General features: G+C 58.1%; 1 protein-coding gene across 1 annotated transcript in view; it reads right to left on the bottom strand.

The window, feature by feature from the left end:
* LOC144945099 (AP-2 complex subunit mu-like) overlaps positions 1–13,520 on the bottom strand; it is a 28,363-nt gene continuing 14,843 nt past the window's right edge. Inside the window, 10 exon segments of the mRNA XM_078873357.1 lie at positions 1–1,858; positions 3,964–4,075; positions 5,659–5,756; positions 11,355–11,377; positions 11,380–11,474; positions 11,829–11,843; positions 12,602–12,721; positions 13,358–13,383; positions 13,385–13,426; positions 13,429–13,502. Of these exon segments, the coding sequence (XP_078729483.1) occupies positions 1,724–1,858; positions 3,964–4,075; positions 5,659–5,756; positions 11,355–11,377; positions 11,380–11,474; positions 11,829–11,843; positions 12,602–12,721; positions 13,358–13,383; positions 13,385–13,426; positions 13,429–13,502 (740 nt within the window). The 3' untranslated portion in view covers positions 1–1,723.

The following is a 13,520-nucleotide window of genomic DNA, read 5'->3' as shown; positions in this document are numbered from 1 at the left end:
TCAATCGCCTCCGACTACTTTATTCAGGAGACGTGGGGCCGTGCTTGTGGAGATTACCGATCGAGGCTAACAGTACGCGATTACAGCGAGAATCATCAATCAAGAGGAGCACGGGTGGGGGAGCTCAATCACAAATGGCAGGAGGTCTAATCAGGGTTAACACAACCACGTCGTCGGCGTCGATATCATCATCATCGTCATTATCATCATCCCAGGGCGAGTAAACCGAGCTCCACTTTGCGAGGCCGCGCCGACCCGGTGCTTAGGAAAACTCGAACACAGTCATCGTTCTACGCAGGCGACTGGCCCACAACGCCGACACCACCACCACAAAACGCTGGAGGGACCAACAACAAAAACAAGGCGACTGGGTAAGAGCACGAGCCACAGGGAGCTTCCCTTCGCGTGGTCTCCCTGCCTGCGAGGGGGGGGGGGGGCCTTCCGTTGCCCACGCTCCTCACCGCCGGGGGGGGGATGGTCGCACAGACCGGGACGCGTCTCTCAGGCAGCCGAGGCCGGGCGAGCGAGCGAATGGGCGAGTCAGCGTGGCGCTCGCAGAGTTTCGCTCGTCCGCTCGCGCGTCTGTCCATCGAGCCATTCGTCCCTCCTGTCTATCCGTCTGCCTATAAGACCGTCCGTCCGTCGGTCGGTCACTATGGAACACGCCGCACCTGTCGCGCCACCCACGGCACGCGCACACACGTAGACACGCGTAGACACGCGTAGACACGCGTAGACACGCCTAGACGACACACGACGCACGCACGAATAGCCAGCGAGGGGGGGCGAGGTGGCCCAACCGAGAGGGCACCGCAACACGGTGAGCAGCGCGGTGAGGGCAAGCGCGGTGAGGGCAAGCGCGGTGAGGGCAAGCGCGGAGAGGGGCGTACATTCACCGGGCCGCGGTGAGGAGCCCCGCAGGTGCGGGCGGGGTGAGGAGGTTGGGGGGGAGGGGGGGGTTATGGACGACTGCTCGTTGGTTGTTGCCGACTACACGCATTTTTTTTTTTTGGGGTCGACGATTTAGTTCGGGGACGAATCACTCGCCCCGCTGCTTCCGTACGGAGAGCACGGTACGATAATTAAGCAATCGGTGGAACACGTCGCGAGCGTACGAATCGGCCGCAGCTCGCGAGCGAGCCAACGAATCCGCACGTGCCTAGACCTCAAGACTCAACGGGACAAAGTCGAAAACATCGGGATTCACGCTCTTTAACGACGAATATTCCACTTTTTTTTTTTTAAATCACCACCATCTAAGAAAGCGCTCCCGGCGAATCGATCTCCAAAAAAACGATCAGGCCTGGTCGGTTAACGGATCCTCTACCTTTGCTAAGAAACAATCCCAGTGAAAGCGGACGCGGTGGGTGGGGGGCAGGGGGCGGGGAGCGGGGAGTGGGGGGTGGGGGGCGGGGGGTGGGCGGGGGAATCCTCCACGCAGCGCCAGCGACTCCACAAGCCCAGCGCCAGCGACAACACGAAGAGCGGCGGAGCGCAGACGACGAACGACTCGTGACGGACGGAGAAGGGGATCGCCCCACGACTCACGCTCACCGGGGAGGCAGAGGAGGGGGGTGGAATGACCGAGATGAAACATCCAGCCCTACGCAACCACGTCACATCACACGCCCCGCCCCGCGCGGGTGGACCGGCGCGGCGTGGCCCGTGCGGTTGTGGGACGGGCCGCTCCACGTGCGGGGGGAGGGGCGGTTGTAGTGGCCCGTCACGAGCGCGTCTCGTAGAGGCCGCTGCGGCCAATGTAGCGGACCCATTTGATGACGTCGTGGTCGCTGTAATTCAGCTTGGGCTCGAACACCTTGAGGTAGCGTACCTTGAGGCCCGAGGGGGCGAAGGGGACCTGGGTGTGGGGGGGGGGGTGAGCGAAGGTACGCACGCAGACACGCGCACACACATGCACGCATAAACACATGTGAACACGCGTACACGCACGAACGCGCGCGCATTGACACGCGCGTGCAGACACAACAGCCGGCATTCACGAATAAGTGTCGTGACGTCACCACGGCGCCTGTGCCAGACCAAGTGCACTCCGAGGCAACGTGAAGTGTCGAAGACTGACAAGAGGTCACGGGACAGACCCAGGTGGCATGGGTTGACCGAGACGACTGGCAGATGCACCACCTGTGCCCCCCCACTGTGCCAACTTGCTGCATTTCAGCCGGCGACGCTCCGCTCGTTGTTGCGAGCGTCGCTCCTCCGCCCTCTGTTGTTGTTGGAGGGCGACTGCCTCCAACTGCCCAGTAGCGTCCTTCACGAGCCTCCTCCACAGAGGTCGATCTTGATACCGCTGGTGCCAGTCTTCGGCAAGTCCACTCAGCTCCATATCATCCTGTACCGCATCAGTCCAGCTCTTCTCTAGCCTGTGCCATGCCTGTTTGGTCCCCCTCGATCTGGCCAAACAGAAACTGTTTTGGCATGCGGTGGCTGAGCATGCAAGCTACATGCCCCAGCCAAGCCTGGAGGAGCTCACCGATGGGACTGTGTCCAGCTCCTTCAAAGATTTGTGAGCTCCTCACACAATCCAGCCTGGTTGAACACAGGATGGATCGTAGGCAGGCCAGTCTGAAGTTTAAAACCAGCACAAATGTTCCATTAGAGGGGTCCACGTTTCGTAAGCACAGAGAAGGAAGGGCATGACTGTGGCCAAGGAGACCAAGAGCTTCGTGTGGAGCAACAGACCAGGTAGCTTTGGCACAACCTGGAGTTGGTGATATGCACACTGCCCAGGTACAGAAACTTCTCCACTCTCTCCACAACTGCCCCTTCACTCATGGGGAGTGGAGAGAGGAGATCATCCGGTGACATAGAATACCCAGTCAGGTGCTTTGTTTTTGTGTGGATGATGGGAGCACACTCCAGGTTCAGCAGTAGCATATCCAACTCCTCAGAGTGGACGGCAGTTAACAGATCATCTGCATACATACCACCAATCGTGAACCATCCCTTGACCGCGCCCAGTCATCGATCAGACTCCCACTGTTTATATACCAGGTGGAAATGCCACTGGTACGTCCATGGAAAGTTTCTCGAACTACGTGGTCAAAGAGGATGTTAATTTACGTATGGGCCAGATGACATCCCTGTCGTACCTCAAGGTGTACAGGGCATGGCCCGTTCACCATCACGAAGGTGATTGTAAACAGAGGGTCTGGGACTCCGAAATCACGAAGAACAACCCACAGCCATGACCTACTGATGGTAAAAGAAGGCCTCGACCAGGCCAATAAAGTAGTGGTGGTGTAGGCCCGGGTTTAAATTCCCTACTCCTCGGCTGTAGCAGGTGGATAGGGAATATGGCGTCCGTGCAGGACCACCCCGGCCTGAAACAACTTCGGGGCTCCGCAAGCCTCTCCTCAGCGTGCTGCCTGGCAGAGGTCGCAACCGGGTACCCGATACCCGTACCCTACCCGATACCCGGCTACCCGTACCTGGGCTGGTACGGGTACGGGTAGTCGTTTGCGACCCTGGTGCGGCCGGGTACGGGTAGGCCGTGAGTCACTGGTGAGTCACCGTTTGTCACTCATTTCCCAACGTCTTGTCTCTTCTCACAATTCAAGATCCTAGAATCAACCCACCGGCGCCTGCAACATAGCTTCATCTCAGAGGTCGCAATCGGGTACCCGTACCCTACCCGATACCCGGCCGGGTACGGGTAGCCGGGTAGGGTACGGGTACCCATTTGCGCCCCTGGTGCGGCCGGGTACGGGTACGGGTAAGGAATCAAAACCCGTTTGCGACCTCTGCTGCCTGGCAAGGGGGGAGATGTTGAATAATCCTTGCCAGGACCTTTCCCAGCGTGGACACACGCACACACAACACACACACACGCACACACGCACACACACATGCGCGCACACACACAACACACACACGATGCACGCGAGTATGTTTCCACAGCCGTGTCGCTAGTTCTGCTATAGCCGCGTCGCCCTCTCCCCGTACCTCGAAGTTCATGGAGATGGGCGGCCGGGCCCACTTCTTCTTCTCGTTGGTGGGAAGCAGCTCAATCTCGGCGCTGATCTGGGACTCCTTCATGCCGGCCATGCGCTTCAGCCTGCAGCAACAACAACAACAACACATCAAAGTCGCGGTCGCGGTGCGGGCCCTCTGGGTCTCGCAAGCGCGGAGAGCGGGAGGGGGGGGGCATGACTGTGGCCGTGATGACTTGGGGGGTGGGGGGGCCTTGGCCGGATGGCTTCCCGCAGCGTCAACTAACGGCGCCGATGAAAAATGTAACGCCGCTAGCACAGGGGTCGGTCGAGAGCCCCAATGTTCCAGGAGCCCCAATGCATGTACACAATGCGTGTGCACAATGCGTGTGCACAATGCGTGTGCACAATGCGTGTGCACAATGCATGTGCACAATGCATGTGCACAATGCATGTGCACAATGCATGTGCACAATGCATGTGCACAATGCATGTGCACAATGCATGTGCACAATGCATGTGCACAATGCATGTGCACAATGCATGTGCACAATGCATGTGCACAATGCATGTGCACAATGCATGTGCACAATGCATGTGCACAATGCATGTGCACAATGCATGTGCACAATGCATGTGCACAATGCATGTGCACAATGCATGTGCACAATGCATGTGCACAATGCATGTGCACAATGCATGTACATACACGACGGTGGTTCTTGGTAAGTAACGTGACGATACGGTCCTTGATGAGCCGCATGCGGTTCCCAAGTCGCACGCTGCCGACCCCTGCCCATGGTGAACTGGACTCCCATGGAAAACTGGACTCCCATGGTCGGAGATGGGCAGCCAAAATAACAAGCGCCATTTTTTTTTCGAATTTCAAGAGCCGCACTTGCAGCCCTTAAAGAGTCGCAGGCTGCCGAGCCCGGCGCCAGCCTGATGCAGAGCGAGACCTCCTCTGTGCCAAGCCCGGGTCCCGCCATGGGGCGCCACAGCGGCAAGATGTTAACTACCTCGCCCGGTGTGCAGGAGGTCGTGGGTTCCATCCCCACCCTGACGCCTGCTGCCGTACATTTGGAGTTTGCGTGTCTCTCTCATCATCATCACGGTTGCTAGGAGATGTTAACTACCTCGCCCGGTATACAGGAGGTCGTGGGTTCCATCCCGACCTTGACGCCTGCTGCTGCTGCGTATATTTGGAGTTTGCGGTGTCCCTCTCCCAGTGGTCGCGTGGCTCTTTCTCCGGAGTCCTCCGGGGTCTTTCCCTCCACGGCTATAATCAACAACGTCACGCTTTTGGAGAGTATTTGGCCGCTAGGAATGTCCACGTGGCGGTGACACGCCTCGCTGAGCGATCGTTTGCGAGAGCCTCGGAAAATTTAGAGCTCGGCGATGGCCTCTTCTACACCGGTGAAGTAACAAAAATCAAACTCTTAGTTTTTTCGGTAAAGTCACGTAGGTAAAAAAATAAATTAAAATTAATAAAAATAAAATAATAAACGTCGTGATTTTTTATTATTTAGTTTTTTATTAATTTCAATTTCATTTTTTACCTACGTGACTTTACCGAAAAAACTTAAGAGTATGACAAAAATCAGTTTATAGCTTCAGCTCCAACTCCTCGGCGCCCTCTCCGTAACCACCGCGTGACTCGGGCTAAGGAGAGAGGCGAGGAGGAGCTCACGTGTGCCGCTGTACTCACTTCCACACGATGGCGTTCTCGCTCGCCTTGTACTTGGCCTTGCCCTTCATGCAGATCACCTGCACGCCGCTTGTGTTCAGAGGCGTGGGGATGCGAACCTGCGCGCGTGCGTGTTTGTTTGCGTGTGTGTTTGTTTGTTTGCGTGTTTGTTTGCGTGCGTGAGCGCAAGGCATCGTAAAGAGTGGGGGAGGGGGTAGGGTCGATGACACGGTTAGGGGTTCTACAGTTTACCCTCTAGGCCAGAGGTCGCAACCGGGTACCCGATACCCGTACCCTACTCGATACCCGGCTACCCGTACCCGGCCGGGTAAGGGTACGGGTACCCGTTTGCGACCCTGGTGCGGCCGGGAACGGGTACGGGTAGACCGTGAGTCACTGGTGAGTCACCGTTTGTCACTCATTTCCCAACGTCTTGTCTCTTCTCACAATTCAAGTTCCTAGAATCAAACCACCCGCGCCTGCAACATGGCTTCATCCCAGAGGTCGCAATCAGGTACCCGATACCCGTACCCGGCCGGGTATGGGTAGGGTACGGGTACGGCCGGGTACGGGTACCAGTTTGCGAGCCTGGTGCGGCCGGGTACGGGTAAGGAATCAAAACCCGTTTGCGACCTCTGCTCTAGGCTAAAAGTGAGTACACCTACATACAAAGACAAAGATCCCCCGTACAGCCTTAACAGACTGAAGGAGCAAGTGCTGTTAAGCGACCACCTATCAAGGCCAGCACGTCACACGAGGGGGTGGGTGGCCAGCACCAAAGTGGCGATGTTTAAACACCGCACCAGGTACTCATAGGGAAGGCTTAGGACCGGCTCAGATAATAGTCACTGGTGTTGGCCGTGAGAGGGAATCGAACTCGGGTCGCCAGGTTCGTCGCGCAGCGCGCAAACCGCTACATCACCGCTCCCCACACACACACACGCACACACACAAAATGATCCCCTGTATAGCCTTAACAGACTGTAGGGGCAAGTGCTGTTAGCGAGCACCTATGAAGGCCGGAACGGTACACGAGGGGGTGGGTGGCCAGCACCACGCCCGGCCGCCTTTGTCTCCCTAGCGGCGATGTTTACACATCAGGTACTCATTTGAGGTTGAGTCGACCTAGGGGAGGCCCAGGACCGGTTCAGAAAATCGTCACTGGTGTTTGCCGTGAGCGGGAATAGAACCCGGGTCGCCAGGTTCGTAGCGCAGCGCACTAACCGCTACACTACCGCTCCCACACACACACACACTCTCACCCACACACACACACACTCTCACCCACACACACACACACACTCTCACCCACACACACACACACACACACTCTCACCGACTACACACTCACTAACATCACCAAAGGATCACACCCACACTCACACACGACAACTACACTCTTCACCACACTACACGACACACACAACACTCTCACACACATCACACACACACACTCTCACCCACACACACACACACTCTCACCCACACACACACACACACTCTCACCCACACACACTCTCACCCACCCACACACACTCTCACCCACACACACACACACTCTCACCCACACACACACACACTCTCACCCACACACACACACACTCTCACCCACACACACACACACTCTCACCCACACACACACACACTCTCACCCACACACACACACACTCTCACCCACACCCACACACACACACACACTCTCACCCACACACACACACACACACTCTCACCCACCCACACACACACCCACCCACACACACACTCTCACCCACCCACACACTCTCACCCACCCACCCACACACACACTCTCACCCACCCACCCACACACACACTCCCACCCACCCACACACACACACTCTCACCCACCCACACACACACACTCTCACCCACCCACACACACACACACTCTCACCCACCCACACACACACACTCTCACCCACCCACACACACACACACTCTCACCCACCCACACACACACACTCTCACCCACCCACACACACACACTCTCACCCACCCACACACACACACTCTCACCCACCCACACACACACACTCTCACCCACCCACACACACACACTCTCACCCACCCACACACACACACTCTCACCCACCCACACACACACACTCTCACCCACCCACACACACACACTCTCACCCACCCACACACACACACTCTCACCCACCCACACACACACACTCTCACCCACCCACACACACACACTCCCACCCACACACACACACACTCTCACCCACCCACACACACACACTCTCACCCACCCACACACACACACTCTCACCCACCCACACACACACACTCTCAACCACACAACAACAACCGCCATTCGCCACTAAGTGGCGGTGACGTCACCACGACGCTTGTGCCAGGCCATGTGCACCTTGAGGCCACGTGAAGTGTCGAACGCCCGCTGGCGGGAGGTCACGGGGCAGACCCAGGTGCCACGGATCGACTGACCGAGATGACCGAGATGACTGACTGATGCACCACCTGTGCCCCCTACTGTGCCAACTTGCTGTGCTTTAGCCACCCGGCGCTCTGCTCGTTGTTGTGAGCGTCGCTCCTCCGCCCTCCGTTGTTGTTGGAGGGCGACTGCCTCCAACTGCCCAGTAGCGTCCTTCACGAGCCTCCTCCACTGAGGCTGATCTTGACACCGCTGGTACCAGTCATCGGCAAGTCCACTCAGCTCCACGTCCTCCTGTACCACATCACTCCATCTCTTCTCTAGCCCGTACCGCGCCCGTTTAGCCCCCTCGATCCGGCCGAACAAAAGCTGCTTAGGCATGCGGTGGCTGGGCATGCGGGCTACATGACCCAGCCAACGCAGCCTTGCCTGCCGGAGGAGCTCACTGATGGGACTTTGCCCAGATCTTTCAAGGACTTGTGAGCTCCTCACACAATCCAGCCTGGTTAAACCCAGGATGGATCGTAGGCAGGCCAGCCTAAATGTTTCCAACCGGCGAAGATGCTCCACTAGGGGGGTCCACGTTTCGCAAGCGTAGAGAAGGGAGGGAATGACCGTGGCCGAAAAGACCTGAAGCTTCGTGCGGAGCGACAGACCAGGTAGCTTCCACACAGCGTTACGCAACCGATGAAAAGATATTGCCGCTCGACTGATTCGGAGTGAGACCTCTGCTGATAAACTGGAGCCGGTCATAAGTACACTGCCCAGGTATGGGAAACTCTCCACTCTCTCCACAACTGCCCCATCACCAATTGGGAGTTGTGGGGGTGGAATGTCCGATGGTACAAAATACCCAGGCAGGTGCTTAGTTTTGGTGGGGCTGATGGTAAGGCCCCACCTCTTAGTGGCACGCTCCAGTCTCAGCAGCAGCGTCTCCAACTCCTCTTCTGAATGAGCAGCTATTACCAAATCATCGGCATACATAACGTGGTTGACCAATAGGGAGCCATCCCTTGATCGCACCCGGGCGTCGATCAGCCTCCCATTATATCTGTACCAAATGGAAATTCCCCCGGTACAGCTATTGAAGGCTTCACGAACTACGCAGTCGAAATAGATGTTAAATAATGTGGGAGCCAGAGGACATCCCTGTCGCACCCCAAGGTGTACAGGGAAAGGCTCCGATTCCCGGCCACGTAGTTTTACCCGGGCCCGCTCACCATCATGAAGGTCCTTAATAATCGTGAGCAGAGGGTCAGGGACTCCGAAAGCACGAAGAACAACCCAGAGCCCAGTCCTACTGATGGTATCATAGGCCTTGACCAGGTCAATAAAGCAGAGATGTAGGTCTTTTTGGAATTCCCTACACCTCTGCTGTAGCAGACGGACAGAAAATATGGCATCTGTGCAGGACCGCCCTTTCCTGAAACCGCATTGGGGCTCCGCAAGCCTCTCCTCAGCGTGCCTAGCAAGGCGATGTTGAATAATCCTTGCCAGGACCTTACCCGGCACACTGAGGAGTGAGATGCCCCTGTAGTTGTTACAGTCGGTACGGTCCCCCTTCTTAAAGAGGGGGACCACCAGGGCATCCTTCCAGTCCTGCGGAACCCGTCCAGTGGTCCAGACTGTTGTTATGATGTCATATAGGGCAGTCTGTGCACAAACGCCACCCTCCCTCAGCATTTCGCTTGGGAGATCATCTCTGCCCGGTGCCTTCCCTGGTCTCAGACTCCGGATCGCTCCCAGTACTTCCTCAACAGCTGGTACCTCAGCCAGCCACTCACAGGGGGTGACCTCTTCCAATATTTGAGGCAACCGCAGCCTCAGCAGGGTTATCCCCACTTTGTGCCATGATGTTTTCCTGGCTGAGAGATTTTCCCTCCCTCAGGACCTCACAGAAATGCTCAGCAAATCTGCAAACCTGTTCCTGGGGGTCAGAGATTGGATCACCGTTTTTTCCTCTAATGATGGTAATAGGTGTGGCGCTGCAGGTTACTTTTTTGATGGAGTTAAATAGTGATTTGTGATCGCGGGCCACTGAGGCAGACTCCATCTCCTCAGCAACCCGCGACCACCACCCATCCTTACAGCGCCTTACGGCTCTCCGAACCTCCGAGCGAAGGCTGCGGTAAACCTCCTCATTCTCTGACGTGGGATGCTGTAGGCGATGAGAGTGGGCCTGTCGCTTTTTCTCAATTAACCTGAACACCTCCTCCGTCAGCCAGGGTTTCTGGGGAGGTCTGGACCGCGTACCCAAAGCAGCCATTGCAGCTGCATGAGTCACAGTCTTAAACCTCGCCCATTTACCCTCGACATCAGGTGGAGTGGGGGGACGATGCCAACCCCAGCTGCAAGCAATGATGAAATTCTCGCTTGCAACTTTCATCAGCTAGCTGAGACCAGGCCACTTTTGGTTGGAATGGGGTCCTGGGTGTACACCCACCACCGGAGTGGAAGAATGGCAGGCGCATCTTACAGATGACTAGTCGATGGTCAGAGGTCAGATCAGCTCCACGGTAGGTCCTGGGTGTCAAGGACATGGGGCCTCGCATCCGCTGGTCCGTCACTATGTAGTCCAGCAGATGTTCTTTGCTTGGACCCGGCATGTATCCATGATGTTGTGTGGATGCGCCGATGCCGGAAGAGCGTGTTGGTAATTACAAAGCCCATGGGCTGCACAAAAAATCTAGCAGCCTCCTACCGTTATTATTGAGCTGATCTGGCCCATGCCTTCCAATCACTCCAGACCAGGTGCCAGCATCATGACCAACTCGGGCATTGAAGTCACCCAACAAGATGACTCTGTCCCGAGTGGCCACTTTAGCCAGCACCTGTGACAGGAGGTCATAGAAAGCGTCTGACCTCATCGGCTTTGCCTGCATCCCCTCCACGGATGTTCGTCTTCGGTGGGTGCAATAAGTAACCACGACCACCACTCCTCGCCTCTGGTTGATGGGAAGGCGAGCCCAAATGTATCACTGGGGCTTACAGCTTCCCACACCTCACCGCCACGCTCACCCACACGACACACACACTCTCACCCCACAACAGCACACACACTCTCACCCACACACACACACACACTCTCCACCCTCACACACACACTCTCGCACCCACACACACACTCTCGCACCCACCCACACACACTCGCACCACCCACACACACTGCACCCACCCACACACACCCACACCTACCTACTCACTCCACTCACCCCCACACACTACACTCACCCACACCTACCTACCCACCCACACACACGCACTGCCGGCCCCCCCTGCCCCACGCGCGCGCACTCACCTCGATCTTCTGGGCGAGCAGCGAGGCTTGAAGTTGGACTTGATGACGACCTTCACCTCCAGTTTGGTGCGTCCGACCTCACGCACGAGCGGAATGACGCGGAACGGCAGGATGATGTCCCTTGGTCGTGCGGTTACCTGCAGCACGCCGCAACACATCGGCCGTGGCCACACAATGCGTACCATCGGCTGTCGCCACGCACACCGGCTGTAGATGCGTCAGCTGTGTGTCTGTGGGGCTGTAGCTGTGCACGTGAATTGTGCCACAGCTGTAACCATGTGTTCCGGGTGTGTGTACCATCGGCTGTAGTTGTGTCAGCCGTGTGTTACGAGCTGTAGTTTGTGTGTATGGGCTGTAGCTGTTGGGCTCTGTGGGCTGTAGCTGTGTGGGCTGTATCTCTGTGGGCTGTAGCTGTGTGGGCTGTAGCTGTGTGGGCTGTAGCTGTGTGGGCCTGTATGCTGTGTGGGCTGTAGCTGTGTGGGCCTGTAGCTGTGTGGGCTGTAGCTGTGTGGGGTGTAGCTGTGTGGGGTGTAGCTGTGTGGGCTGTAGCTGTGTGGGCTGTAGCTGTGTGGGGCTGTAGCTGTAGCTGTGTGGGCTGTAGCTGTGTGGGCTGTAGCTGTGTGGGCTGTAGCTGTGTGGGCTGTAGCTGTGTGGGGTGTAGCAGTGTGGGGTGTAGCTGTGTGGGGTGTAGCTGTGTGGGCTGTAGCTGTGTGGGCTGTAGCTGTGTGGGCTGTAGCTGTGTGGGCTGTAGCTGTAGCTGTGTGGGGCTGTAGCTGTGTGGGGTGTAGCTGTGTGGGGGTGTAAGCTGTGTGGGGCTGTAGCTGTGTGGGCTGTAGCTGTGTGGGGTGTAGCTGTGTGGGCTGTAGCTGTGTGGGCTGTAGCTGTGTGGGCTGTAGCTGTGTGAGCTGTAGCTGTGTGGGCTGTAGCTCTGTGGGCTGTAGCTCTGTGGGGCTGTAGCTCTGTGGGCTGTAGCTCTGTGGGGGCTGTAGCTGTGTGGGCTGTAGCTGTGTGGGTTGTAGCTGTGTGGGCTGTAGCTCTGTGGGCTGTAGCTGTAGCTGTGTGGGCTGTAGCTGTGTGGGCTGTAGCTGTGTGGGCTGTAGCTGTGTGGGCTGTAGCTGTGACTCTGTGGGCTGTAGCTGTAGCTGTGTGGGCTGTAGCTGTAGCTGTGTGGGCTGTAGCTGTAGCTGTGTGGGCTGTAGCTGTAGCTGTGTGGGCTGTAGCTGCGTGCCCCAGGCCGGCGCCCTCACCTCATGAGCTCGAACTCCCCGTCGGGGGGGATGAAGCTGATGCTCCGCTCCGACTCGAACTTGCTGAGGCGCACGCACTGGTGGAACGTGCAGTCGTCGATCGCGATCGACTGCTTGCCACTGTCAGGGGGTGCAAACAAGACATGGATTAGCCCTCAAATACAGCCTCAACAGATTGGCGGTGGAGGCTGAGCGTCTTTCGGACGCGGCCATCATGAACCCCCCCGCCAACCTCTCCCGCACCCCAACCTCTCCCACCCCCACCCCCCACTCTCACCCCCCACCCCCCTCACCTCTCCCACCCCCATCCCCATCCGCCCCCCCAACCTCTCCCACCCCCTCCCCCCCACCTCCCCTCCCCCTCCACCCCCACCCCCTCACTCTCCCACCCCCATCCCCTCCCCCCCCCCCCCAACCTCTCCCACCCCCTCCCCCCCCACCCCCTTCCCCCCCACCCCCTCCCCCACCCCCTCCCCCCCAACAACTCTCCCACCACCCACCCACCTCCCCCAACCCCACCCCCTCCCCCCCCCCACCCCCCCCCAACCTCCCCCACCCCCCACCACCCTCCCCCAACCCCACCCCCTCCCCCCCCCACCCCCCCCCCAACCTCCCCCACCCCCCTCCCCCAACCCCACCCCTCCCCCCCCTCCCCCCCCACCCCCCCCCAACCTCTCCCACCCCCTCCCCCACCCCCTCCCCCAACCCACCCCCTCCCCCCCCCCACCCTCTCCCATCCCCTCCCCACCCACTCACGTCTTGCAGGCCGTCTCGTCGGTGGGGGCCCTTGCTCTGCTTGTCGATGACGATCTTGTCGTTCATGCCCCGAACTTGCACTCGGGCATCCCGCTCAGGTAGCTCTTCATCACCACGCGGCCCGACACGTGGGCACTCAGCACACCTGACCTGTCAGGGTCAC

Source organism: Lampetra fluviatilis, chromosome 36 (assembly GCF_964198595.1).
Source record: "Lampetra fluviatilis chromosome 36, kcLamFluv1.1, whole genome shotgun sequence".
NCBI lineage: Eukaryota > Metazoa > Chordata > Hyperoartia > Petromyzontiformes > Petromyzontidae > Lampetra > Lampetra fluviatilis.
Note: the sequence above shows the minus strand (reverse complement) of the source record. Positions and strands in the feature narration are given on the sequence as shown.